The following is a 14,291-nucleotide window of genomic DNA, read 5'->3' on the forward strand; positions in this document are numbered from 1 at the left end:
GTCAGTCTCTACAGTCTAGTCTCTATAGTCTAGTCAGTCTCTACAGTCTAGTCTCTATAGTCTAGTCAGTCTCTATAGTCTAGTCAGTCTCTACAGTCTAGTCTCTATAGTCTAGTCTCTATAGTCTAGTCAGTCTCTACAGTCTAGTCTCTATAGTCTAGTCAGTCACTACAGTCTAGTCTCTATAGTCTAGTCAGTCTCTACAGTCTAGTCTCTATAGTCTAGTCAGTCTCTATAGTCTAGTCAGTCTCTACAGTCTAGTCTCTATAGTCTAGTCAGTCTCTACAGTCTAGTCTCTATAGTCTAGTCAGTCTCTACAGTCTAGTCTCTATAGTCTAGTCAGTCTCTATAGTCTAGTCAGTCTCTACAGTCTAGTCTCTATAGTCTAGTCAGTCTCTACAGTCTAGTCTCTATAGTCTAGTCAGTCTCTACAGTCTAGTCTCTATAGTCTAGTCAGTCACTACGGTCTAGTCTCTATAGTCTAGTCAGTCACTACGGTCTAGTCTCTATAGTCTAGTCAGTCTCTACAGTCTAGTCTCTATAGTCTAGTCAGTCACTACGGTCTAGTCTCTATAGTCTAGTCAGTCACTACAGTCTAGTCTCTATAGTCTAGTCAGTCTCTACTGTCTAGTCTCTATAGTCTAGTCAGTCTCTATAGTCTAGTCAGTCTCTACAGTCTAGTCTCTATAGTCTAGTCAGTCTCTACAGTCTAGTCTCTATAGTCTAGTCAGTCACTACGGTCTAGTCTCTATAGTCTAGTCAGTCTCTACAGTCTAGTCTCTATAGTCTAGTCAGTCACTACGGTCTAGTCTCTATAGTCTAGTCAGTCTCTACAGTCTAGTCTCTATAGTCTAGTCAGTCACTACGGTCTAGTCTCTATAGTCTAGTCAGTCTCTACAGTCTAGTCTCTATAGTCTAGTCAGTCTCTACAGTCTAGTCTCTATAGTCTAGTCAGTCTCTACAGTCTAGTCTCTATAGTCTAGTCAGTCTCTACAGTCTAGTCTCTATAGTCTAGTCAGTCTCTACGGTCTAGTCTCTATAGTCTAGTCAGTCTCTACGGTCTAGTCTCTATAGTCTAGTCAGTCTCTACAGTCTAGTCTCTATAGTCTAGTCAGTCTCTACGGTCTAGTCTCTATAGTCTAGTCAGTCTCTACAGTCTAGTCTCTATAGTCTAGTCAGTCTCTACAGTCTAGTCTCTATAGTCTAGTCAGTCTCTACAGTCTAGTCTCTATAGTCTAGTCAGTCTCTACGGTCTAGTCTCTATAGTCTAGTCAGTCTCTACAGTCTAGTCTCTATAGTCTAGTCAGTCTCTACAGTCTAGTCTCTATAGTCTAGTCAGTCTCTACAGTCTAGTCTCTATAGTCTAGTCAGTCTCTACAGTCTAGTCTCTATAGTCTAGTCAGTCTCTACAGTCTAGTCTCTATAGTCTAGTCAGTCTCTACAGTCTAGTCTCTATAGTCTAGTCGGTCTCTACAGTCTAGTCTCTATAGTCTAGTCAGTCTCTACAGTCTAGTCTCTATAGTCTAGTCAGTCTCTACAGTCTAGTCTCTATAGTCTAGTCAGTCTCTACAGTCTAGTCTCTATAGTCTAGTCAGTCTCTACGGTCTAGTCTCTATAGTCTAGTCAGTCTCTCAGTCTAGTCTCAGTCTCTACAGTCTAGTCTCTATAGTCTAGTCAGTCTCTACAGTCTAGTCTCTATAGTCTAGTCAGTCTCTACAGTCTAGTCTCTATAGTCTAGTCAGTCTCTACAGTCTAGTCTCTATAGTCTAGTCAGTCTCTACAGTCTAGTCTCTATAGTCTAGTCAGTCACTACGGTCTAGTCTCTATAGTCTAGTCAGTCACTACGGTCTAGTCTCTATAGTCTAGTCAGTCTCTACAGTCTAGTCTCTATAGTCTAGTCAGTCTCTACGGTCTAGTCTCTATAGTCTAGTCAGTCACTACAGTCTAGTCTCTATAGTCTAGTCAGTCTCTACTGTCTAGTCTCTATAGTCTAGTCAGTCTCTACAGTCCAGTCTCTATAGTCTAGTCAGTCTCTACAGTCTAGTCTCTATAGTCTAGTCAGTCTCTACAGTCTAGTCTCTATAGTCTAGTCAGTCACTACAGTCTAGTCTCTATAGTCTAGTCAGTCACTACAGTCTAGTCTCTATAGTCTAGTCAGTCACTACAGTCTAGTCTCTATAGTCTAGTCAGTCACTACGGTCTAGTCTCTATAGTCTAGTCAGTCACTACGGTCTAGTCTCTATAGTCTAGTCAGTCACTACGGTCTAGTCTCTATAGTCTAGTCAGTCTCTACAGTCTAGTCTCTATAGTCTAGTCAGTCTCTACGGTCTAGTCTCTATAGTCTAGTCAGTCTCTACAGTCTAGTCTCTATAGTCTAGTCAGTCTCTACAGTCTAGTCTCTATAGTCTAGTCAGTCTCTACAGTCTAGTCTCTATAGTCTAGTCTCTATAGTCTAGTCTCTATAGTCTAGTCAGTCTCTACAGTCTAGTCTCTATAGTCTAGTCTCTATAGTCTAGTCAGTCTCTACAGTCTAGTCTCTATAGTCTAGTCAGTCTCTACAGTCTAGTCTCTATAGTCTAGTCAGTCACTACAGTCTAGTCTCTATAGTCAGTCACTATTTAACCACTACCCAGGACGGGGCACAGATACATGGAAGGCTGACTGAGATTTGGACAAATTACGTTTGTCTACTTCACCAGAGTCAGATGAACTTGTGGATACCATGTTTATGTCTCTGTATGAAGGTAGAAACATAAAACCAATGCTAACTAGCGTTAGCACAGTAACTGGAAGTCTACCGATAGGGTAGCGTATGGATGCTGTATCGCAGTATCCCTTTTACATGGAGGAAATGAGTCCTGTAGAGGAATGGAAGGATTCTCCGCGTTGGTTGGCCCAGGTCAGGATCTAATCGGTTTATCCCTAGCTGTAACCAGCCTGGTGGAAACCGTACATTAAGATACTTAAATGTTAACCTGCCAGCTGCCCGGTGCGTCTCTTCCTCCTGATAGGTTGTGGTGCCAGGTAGGGTAAATACTAGACTGGTTAGGGTTAGGGCCTGTCTCTTCCTCCTGATAGTGTTGTGGTGCCAGGTAGGGTAAATACTAGACTGGTTAGGGTTAGGGCCTGTCTCTTCCTCCTGATAGTGTTGTGGTGCCAGGTAGGGTAAATACTAGACTGGTTAGGGTTAGGGCCTGTCTCTTCCTCCTGATAGTGTTGTGGTGCCAGGTAGGGTAAATACTAGACTGGTTAGGGTTAGGGCCTGTCTCTTCCTCCTGATAGTGTTGTGGTGCCAGGTAGGGTAAATACTAGACTGGTTAGGGTTAGGGCCTGTCTCTTCCTCCTGATAGTGTTGTGGTGCCAGGTAGGGTAAATACTAGACTGGTTAGGGTTAGGGCCTGTCTCGTCCTCCTGATAGTGTTGTGGTGCCAGGTAGGGTAAATACTAGACTGGTTAGGGTTAGGGTTAGGGCCTGTCTCTTCCTCCTGATAGTGTTGTGGTGCCAGGTAGGGTAAATACTAGACTGGTTAGGGTTAGGGCCTGTCTCTTCCTCCTGATAGTGTTGTGGTGCCAGGTAGGGTAAATACTAGACTGGTTAGGGTTAGGGCCTGTCTGTTCCTCCTTTATGAAGACAAGCTCTGGTGATGATCTCTCCCTTGCCTGAACAAGCACTGGGAGTCTGTTATCCGCTGTATCCTCAGTCTAGGAGGAATGTGATGTGAAACCGCTTCCTGCTTCATCCTCTGTCCACTTCCTGTTAAGCTGTGGCCCTTCAGAATCAAAACACTACTTCCTGTTGGTCCTTTAGAACCGTCTGGTCAGAGGAACTCATCATGCTACAATATGACTTCCTGTCAGACGCTTATCAGGAGCAACAGATACAGGCCCTAACGCGAACCTAGTCGCACCGTGTTTCCCTAACCCTAACTCACTCTCTTCCCCTCTCTCTCCCTCCCCTCTCTCTCTCCCTCCCCCCTCTCTCTCCCTCCCCTCTCTCTCCCTCCCCTCTCTCTCCCTCCCCTCTCTCTCCCTCCCCTCTCTCTCCCTCCCCTCTCTCTCCCTCTCAGGTGATTAGCCTAGCGTAACCCTAAGAACTAACGTTCTGCCCAGTTTCCCATCTGTGTTGTTAGGATCAGAGCATTCAGAGCTCCATTGGAGGACTACATGCCCTGCTAGATAAATAAGGAGAAGCCTCTGTTGCTTATCATCAGTCGGCCTACCTACCTGCTCTCTCTGTGTGAGTGATGGCATGGCAACAGCAGCTCCTGATTGGCTGGTACTAATGAGGGCTGCTGCTATGGACTTAGAGGACTCTGCAGTAGCTACAGACAAGTCAAACTCAGCAGCCTTCCTGGATACAGTAGAGGGTCCCCCTGAGTACGCTGTATGGTTCTACCACAGTCCCCCTGAGTACGCTGTATGGTTCTACCACAGTCCCCCTGAGTACGCTGTATGGTTCTACCACAGTCCCCCAGAGTACGCTGTATGGTTCTACCACAGTCCCCCTGAGTACGCTGTATGGTTCTACCACAGTCCCCCAGAGTACGCTGTATGGTTCTACCACAGTCCCCCAGAGTACGCTGTATGGTTCTACCACAGTCCCCCTGAGTACGCTGTATGGTTCTACCACAGTCCCCCTGAGTACGCTGTATGGTTCTACCACAGTCCCCCCAGAGTACGCTGTATGGTTCTACCACAGTCCCCCCTGAGTACGCTGTATGGTTCTACCACAGTCCCCCAGACTACGCTGTATGGTTCTACCACAGTCCCCTGACTACCCTGTATGGTTCTACCACAGTCCTCCTGACTACCCTGTATGGTTCTACCACAGTCCTCCTGACTACCCTGTATGGTTCTACCACAGTCCCCCCTGCTCCCTAACCCTTTCTATCCAGAGAGAGGGGACTGTCTTGCTCTCCACTTCACCTCCAATCTCATTGTGTTTGAAAATCGCTGTAAGCTGCTGGGGGAGGTTGGTGGGGTGGTCAGGGTCGGGGTTAGGGGACCTGCCAAGGGGGAGGGGGAGGGGTAGTAGTTAGGGAGGGTAGAGGGGTGCGTAATGAGTTCCCCAGCTGGCCCCCTGGGACCTCTGGGCTCGTGCTCCGTTCCTCTCCTGGCCGCTTTAAATCCACAAGCTGTTTATTTAGTCAAGATTAGGAACGTAAAACCTTACAACATCCTGGGAACGCGGAGAGAGATGGAGAATGATGGAGTAAGTCATGGAAATGGATGGAGAGAGAAAGGAGGAGATGAGAAAACAGAAGGAAGAGGAATAGTGTAATTCACATTCTACAGGATGTCATTCATCAGATGGATGTTATTGTAATTAAGTGATATAACTGTTTTCCTCTTATTCAAGCAATATTGGCTTTCTCATCCACACACCTACTTGAGTTTAGCCAAAGCAGACTGTACAAGGCTCAGCTATTCCCTTGCCTTAGCTGCTACAGATAACTACTGTATAACTGATTCAACTCTAACTGATTCAACTATAACTGATGCAACTATAACTGATGCAACTATAACTGATTCAACTATAACTGATGCAACTATAACTGATGCAACTATAACTGATTAAACTATAACTGATTCAACTATACCTGATTCAACTATACCTACAGACTATACCTGATTAAACTATAACTGATTCAACTATAGCTGATTCAACTATACCTACAGACTATACCTGATTCAACTATACCTACAGACTATACCTGATTAAACTATAACTGATTCAACTATACCTGATTCAACTATACCTACAGACTATACCTGATTAAACTATACCTGATTAAACTATACCTGATTCAACTATACCTACAGACTATACCTGATTAAACTATAACTGATTCAACTATACCTGATTCAACTATACCTACAGACTATACCTGATTAAACTATACCTGATTAAACTATAACTGATTCAACTATACCTGATTCAACTATACCTACAGACTATACCTGATTAAACTATAACTGATTCAACTATACCTGATTCAACTATACCTACAGACTATACCTGATTAAACTATACCTGATTAAACTATAACTGATTCAACTATACCTGATTCAACTATACCTACAGACTATACCTGATTAAACTATAACTGATTCAACTATACCTGATTCAACTATACCTACAGACTATACCTGATTAAACTATACCTGATTAAACTATAACTGATTCAACTATACCTGATTCAACTATACCTACAGACTATACCTGATTCAACTATAACTGATTCAACTATACCTGATTCAACTATAGCTGATTCAACTATAACTGATTCAACTATAGCTGATTCAACTATTGCTGATTCAACTATACCTGATTCAACTATACCTGATTCAACTATAACTGATTCAACTATACCTGATTCAACTATACCTACAGACTATACCTGATTAAACTATACCTGATTAAACTATAACTGATTCAACTATACCTGATTCAACTATACCTACAGACAACTATACCTGATTCAACTATACAGTGGGGGAAAAAAAGTATTTAGTCAGCCACCAATTGTGCAAGTTCTCCCACTTAAAAAGATGAGAGAGGCCTGTAATTTTCATCATAGGTACACGTCAACTATGACAGACAAATTGAGAAAAAAAATCCAGAAAATCACATTGTAGGATTTTTAATGAATTTATTTGCAAATTATGGTGGAAAATAAGTATTTGGTCAATAACAAAAGTTTCTCAATACTTTGTTATATACCCTTTGTTGGCAATGACACAGGTCAAACGTTTTCTGTAAGTCTTCACAAGGTTTTCACACACTGTTGCTGGTATTTTGGCCCATTCCTCCATGCAGATCTCCTCTAGAGCAGTGATGTTTTGGGGCTGTCGCTGGGCAACACAGACTTTCAACTCCCTCCAAAGATTTTCTATGGGGTTGAGATCTGGAGACTGGCTAGGCCACTCCAGGACCTTGAAATGCTTCTTACGAAGCCACTCCTTCGTTGCCCGGGCAGTGTGTTTGGGATCATTGTCATGCTGAAAGACCCAGCCACGTTTCATCTTCAATGCCCTTGCTGATGGAAGGAGGTTTTCACTCAAAATCTCACGATACATGGCCCCATTCATTCTTTCCTTTACACGGATCAGTCGTCCTGGTCCCTTTGCAGAAAAACAGCCCCAAAGCATGATGTTTCCACCCCCATGCTTCACAGTAGGTATGGTGTTCTCTGGATGCAACTCATCATTCTTTGTCCTCCAAACACAACGAGTTTAGTTTTTACCAAAAAGTTATATTTTGGTTTCATCTGACCATATGATATTCTCCCAATCCTCTTCTGGATCATCCAAATGCACTCTAGCAAACTTCAGACGGGCCTGGACATGTACTGGCTTAAGCAGTGGGACACGTCTGGCACTGCAGGATTTGAGTCTCTGGCGGCGTAGTGTGTTACTGATGGTAGGCTTTGTTACTTTGGTCCCAGCTCTCTGCAGGTCATTCACTAGGTCCCCCTGTGTGGTTCTGGGATTTTTGCTCACCGTTCTTGTGATCATTTTGACCCCACGGGGTGAGATCTTGCGTGGAGCCCCAGATCGAGGGAGATTATCAGTGGTCTTGTATGTCTTCCATTTCCTAATAATTGCTCCCACAGTTGATTTCTTCAAACCAAGCTGCTTACCTATTGCAGATTCAGTCTTCCCAGCCTGGTGCAGGTCTACAATTTTGTTTCTGGTGTCCTTTGACAGCTCTTTGGTCTTGGCCATAGTGGAGTTTGGAGTGTGACTGTTTGAGGTTGTGGACAGGTGTCTTTTATACTGATAACAAGTTCAAACAGGTGCCATTAATACCGGTAACAAGTGGAGGACAGAGGAGCCTCTTAAAGAAGAAGTTACAGGTCTGTGAGAGCCAGACATCTTGCTTGTTTGTAGGTGACCAAATACTTATTTTCCACCATAATTTGCAAATAAATTCATTAAAAATCCTACAATGTGGTTTCTGGGAAAAAAAATCTCAATTTGTCTGTCATAGTTGACGTGTACCTATGATGAAAATTACAGGCCTCTCTCATCTTTTTAAGTGGGAGAACTTGCACAATTGGTGGCTGACTAAATACTTTTTTCCCCCACTGTATACCTACAGACTATACCTGATTCAACTATACCTACAGACAACTATACCTGATTCAACTATACCTGATTCAACTATACCTACAGACTATATCTGATTCAACTATACCTACAGACAACTATACCTGATTCAACTATACCTGATTCAACTATACCTACAGACTATATCTGATTCAACTATACCTGATTCAACTATACCTGATTCAACTATACCTGATTCAACTATACCTACAGACTATACCTGATTCAACTATACCTACAAACTATACCTGATTCAACTATAGCTCATTCAACTATACCTGATTCAACTATACTTGATTCAACTATACCTGATTCAACTATAGCTGATTCAACTATACTTGATTCAACTATACCTGATTCAACTATACTTGATTCAACTATACCTGATTCAACTATACTTGATTCAACTATACCTGATTCAACTATAGCTCATTCAACTATACCTGATTCAACTATACTTGATTCAACTATACCTACAGACTATACCTGATTCAACTATAGCTCATTCAACTATACCTGATTCAACTATACTTGATTCAACTATACCTACAGACTATACCTGATTCAACTATACCTACAAACTATACCTGATTCAACTATAGCTCATTCAACTATACCTGATTCAACTATACTTGATTCAACTATACCTACAGACTATACCTGATTCAACTATAGCTCATTCAACTATACCTGATTCAACTATAACTGATTCAACTATACCTGATTCAATTATAACTGATTCAACTATACCTACAGACAATAACTGATTCAACTATAGCTGATTCAACTATACCTACAGACTATACCTGATTCAACTATACCTACAGACAACTATACCTGATTCAGCTATAACTGATTCAACTATAACTGATTCAACTATACCTGATTCAACTATACCTACAGACAACTATACCTGATTCAGCTATAACTGATTCAACTATACCTGATTCAGCTATAACTGATTCAACTATACCTGATTCAGCTATAACTGATTCAACTATAACTGATTCAACTATACCTGATTCAACTATACCTACAGACAACTATACCTGATTCAGCTATAACTGATTCAACTATACCTGATTCAACTATACCTGATTCAACTATAGCTGATTCAACTATACCTGATTCAACTATACCTGATTCAACTATACCTTTTTTATTTTATTTTATTTCACCTTTATTTAACCAGGTAAGCCAGTTGAGAACAGGTTCTCATTTACAACTGCGACCTGGCCAAGATAAAGCATAGTAGTGCAATAAAAAAACAACCTGATTCAACTATACCTGATTCAACTATAGCTGATTCAACTATACCTGATTCAGCTATACTTGATTCAACTATACCTACAGACAACTATACTTGATTCAACTATACCTACAGACAACTATACCTGATTCAACTATATCTGATTCAACTATATCTGATTCAACTATACCTGATTCAACTATACCTGATTCAACTATACCTGATTCAACTATACTTGATTCAACTATACCTACAGACAACTATACCTGATTCAACTATACCTACATACTATACCTGATTCAACTATACCTGATTCAACTATACTTGATTCAACTATACCTACAGACAACTATACTTGATTCAACTATAACTGATTAAACTATACCTGATTCAACTATACCTACAGACAACTATACCTGATTCAACTATACCTGATTCAACTATACCTGATTCAGCTATACCTGATTCAGCTATACCTGATTCAGCTATACCTGATTCAGCTATACCTGATTCAACTATACCTGATTCAGCTATACCTGATTCAGCTATACCTGATTCAGCTATACCTACAGACAACTATACCTGATTCAACTATACCTGATTCAACTATACCTGATTCAACTATACCTACAGACAACTATACCTGATTCAACTATACCTGATTCAACTATACCTGATTCAACTATACCTGATTCAGCTATACCTGATTCAGCTATACCTGATTCAGCTATACCTACAGACAACTATACCTGATTCAACTATACCTGATTCAACTCTAACTGATTCAACTATAACTGATGCAACTGATAGCTGATTCAACTATAGCTGATTCAACTATACCTGATTCAACGATAACTGATTCAACTATACCTGATTCAACTATACCTGATTCAACTATACCTGATTCAACTATACCTGATTCAGCTATACCTGATTCAACTATACCTACAGACAACTATACCTGATTCGACTATCACTCATTCGACTATCGCTAATTCAACAATAGCTCATTAGACTATTGCTGATTTAAGTGATGGCTGCAGTGTTGGTGGTGTGTGAGAGGCTAATGGATGTGGTAGGTGGTGTGTGATAGGCTAATGGATGTGGTAGGTGGTGTGTGATAGGCTAATGGATGTGGTAGGTGGTGTGTGATAGGCTAATGGATGTGGTAGGTGGTGTGATAGGCTAATGGATGTGGTAGGTGGTGTGTGATAGGCTAATGGATGTGGTAGGTGGTGTGAGATAGGCTAATGGATGTGGTAGGTGGTGTGTGATAGGCTAATGGATGTGGTAGGTGGTGTGATAGGCTAATGGATGTGGTAGGTGGTGTGTGATAGGCTAATGGATGTGGTAGGTGGTGTGTGATAGGCTAATGGATGTGGTTGGTGGTGTGTGATAGGCTAATGGATGTGGTAGGTGGTGTGAGATAGGCTAATGGATGTGGTAGGTGGTGTGTGATAGGCTAATGGATGTGGTAGGTGGTGTGATAGGCTAATGGATGTGGTAGGTGGTGTGTGATAGGCTAATGGATGTGGTTGGTGGTGTGTGATAGGCTAATGGATGTGGTAGGTGGTGTGTGATAGGCTAATGGATGTGGTAGGTGGTGTGATAGGCTAATGGATGTGGTAGGTGGTGTGTGATAGGCTAATGGATGTGGTAGGTGGTGTGATAGGCTAATGGATGTGGTAGGTGGTGTGAGATAGGCTAATGGATGTGGTAGGTGGTGTGATAGGCTAATGGATGTGGTTGGTGGTGTGTGATAGGCTAATGGATGTGGTTGGTGGTGTGATAGGCTAATGGATGTGGTTGGTGGTGTGTGATAGGCTAATGGATGTGGTAGGTGGTGTGAGATAGGCTAATGGATGTGGTAGGTGGTGTGATAGGCTAATGGATGTGGTAGATGGTGTGATAGGCTAATGGATGTGGTTGGTGGTGTGTGATAGGCTAATGGATGTGGTAGGTGGTGTGAGATAGGCTAATGGATGTGGTTGGTGGTGTGTGATAGGCTAATGGATGTGGTAGGTGGTGTGATAGGCTAATGGATGTGGTAGATGGTGTGATAGGCTAATGGATGTGGTAGGTGGTGTGAGATAGGCTAATGGATGTGGTAGGTGGTGTGATAGGCTAATGGATGTGGTTGGTGGTGTGTGATAGGCTAATGGATGTGGTAGGTGGTGTGTGATAGGCTAATGGATGTGGTAGGTGGTGTGATAGGCTAATGGATGTGGTTGGTGGTGTGTGATAGGCTAATGGATGTGGTAGGTGGTGTGATAGGCTAATGGATGTGGTTGGTGGTGTGTGATAGGCTAATGGATGTGGTAGGTGGTGTGATAGGCTAATGGATGTGGTTGGTGGTGTGTGATAGGCTAATGGATGTGGTAGGTGGTGTGATAGGCTAATGGATGTGGTAGGTGGTGTGATAGGCTAATGGATGTGGTTGGTGGTGTGTGATAGGCTAATGGATGTGGTAGATGGTGTGATAGGCTAATGGATGTGGTAGGTGGTGTGAGATAGGCTAATGGATGTGGTTGGTGGTGTGTGATAGGCTAATGGATGTGGTAGGTGGTGTGATAGGCTAATGGATGTGGTTGGTGGTGTGTGATAGGCTAATGGATGTGGTAGATGGTGTGATAGGCTAATGGATGTGGTTGGTGGTGTGTGATAGGCTAATGGATGTGGTTGGTGGTGTGTGATAGGCTAATGGATGTGGTTGGTGGTGTGTGTTGTCTTGGTCTTCTGTGGCGCACCAGTGTGTCCCAGCAGACAGCAGGACATGTCAGGTGTGTAGTACTAGTACTAGTCCTGGGGCAGACTCCCTGAGGCAGGGCAGGAAACAGATGTGTTGTGAGTCTGGGGCCTGGAGGCGAGATGCTGCAGAGGGCTTTAAGGGGGGGGGGGGATACTATCAGTACTATCGTCTGACCACCTCTCTCCGCTCTCCTTCCTGTGGGCCTAATGAGAGCTGCTCTCATCTTCTGATAACAACCCCAAAACACAGGATGCAGGTCCTTCTGATCAGCATGTAACCGAGGTCTATGTGTGACCGGCTGGCTCCCTGTCTGGGCCTTGTTCTTGAGATCTTGAATTTGTACCTGGGTGATAAAAGCCTACTGGGTTTACTGTCTGGTCTGGGGCTGACGGGGCTCTACTGGGTTTACTATCTGGTCTGGGGCTGACGGGGCTCTGGCCACACCTGGGTGATAAAACTGTTAAAACATCAAGACAGGAGGAGGAGGCTCCCTACTGAGGTTCTGTGGTCAATATGGATACATACTCCATGCCCCAGTCTCAATCCCAGCACGGCTCAGTCATAGTACCAGATATGGATTGGGATTGGTTTGAGGGGGAACACTATCTCCAGTGTGATGATACCTCTATGGCCCTGTACGGTCTGATGTCGTGACCTCTCAGTGAACTAACATGTACTCTCCTCCACAGCCCGTGTCCAGAGCAGGGGATGGGAGATGAGTTCAACCTCATGGATCATTCAGACCTCTACATACTAGACTTCAGTAAGTGGCTCTTTACACACACACCCTGTTCCTCCCACGGCCCCTACTAAGCCATGTCCGGTTGGCAGAGGGTTAGTCTCATTGTGGACTGGCAGTGCCCGTTCTCTGTCCCCCTCCACGCAGCAGCTTCCTGGGCACACGTGAGCCATCCTGTCCCTGTCTCTGTGCCAGTTGCATGCCAACCCCCGAGCCTGTCCTCTGTGTGTGTGTGTCCATGATACCAGTAAGGGCACAAGCTGAAGGGAAGTGGGTTTCTCCTCACGGGGTGGGGGTTATGGGGGACTTTATTAGAGTGAATAAGCCTGGTTATAGTAAACATCAGACCACTGGTTATAGTTAGCACACTGGATCATTCAGACTACTGGTTATAGTTAACACACTGGATCATTCAGACTACTGGTTATAGTTAACACACTGGATCATTCAGACTACTGGTTATAGTTAACACACTGAATCATTCAGACTACTGGTTATAGTTAACACACTGGATCATTCAGACTACTGGTTATAGTTAACACACTGGATCATTCAGACTACTGGTTATAGTTAACACACTGGATCATTCAGACTACTGGTTATAGTTAACACACTGGATCATTCAGACTACTGGTTATAGTTAACACACTGGATCATTCAGACTACTGGTTATAGTTAACACACTGGATCATTCAGACTACTGGTTATAGTTAACACACTGGATCATTCAGACTACTGGTTATAGTTAACACACTGAATCATTCAGACTACTGGTTATAGTTAACACACTGGATCATTCAGACTACTGGTTATAGTTAACATCAGACTACTGGTTATAGTAAACACCTGTCATATCTGTTGTCTCTGTGTGTTTCAGTCATTTAAGTGTGTGCTAAAGTTGAGTTGTATCACTTATTTAACAATCTGAATCAATCTGATATTGTATATACTAATGGTCAAAAGTTATAGAAAACCTACTAATTCCTGGGTTTTTCTTTATTTTTACTATTTTATACATTATAGAATAATAGTGAAGACATCAAAACTATGAAATAACACATGGAATCATGTAGTAATAAAAAAAAACTTGTTAAACAAATCAAAATATATTTGATATTCTTCAAATAGCCACCCTTTGCCTTGACAGCTTTGCACATTCTTGGCTTTCTCTCAACCAGCTTCATGAGGTAGTCACCTGGAATGCATTTCAATTAACAGGTGTGCCTTGTTAAAAGTTAATTTGTGGAATTTCTTTGCTTCTTAATGTGTTTGAGCCAATCAGTTGTGTTGTGACAAGGTAGGGGTGGTATACAGAAGGTAGCCCTATTTGGTAAAAGACCAAGTCCATATTATGGCAAGAACAGCTCAAATAAGGAAAGAGAAATGACAGTCCATCATTACTTTAAGACATGAAGGTCAGTCAATACAGAACATTTCAAGCG

General features: G+C 42.6%; 1 protein-coding gene across 1 annotated transcript in view; it reads left to right on the top strand.

Moving 5' to 3' along the window:
• Positions 1-14,291, top strand: part of LOC121556011 (kelch domain-containing protein 3) — a 136,669-nt gene that overhangs the window by 109,318 nt on the left and 13,060 nt on the right. Inside the window, exon 10 of the mRNA XM_045213919.1 lies at positions 12,800-12,873. Within this exon, the coding sequence (XP_045069854.1) occupies positions 12,800-12,873 (74 nt within the window). The remainder of the gene's footprint in view (positions 1-12,799; positions 12,874-14,291) is intronic.

The sequence above is a fragment of the Coregonus clupeaformis genome, unplaced genomic scaffold, assembly GCF_020615455.1.
Source record: "Coregonus clupeaformis isolate EN_2021a unplaced genomic scaffold, ASM2061545v1 scaf0171, whole genome shotgun sequence".
Classification (NCBI taxonomy): domain Eukaryota; kingdom Metazoa; phylum Chordata; class Actinopteri; order Salmoniformes; family Salmonidae; genus Coregonus; species Coregonus clupeaformis.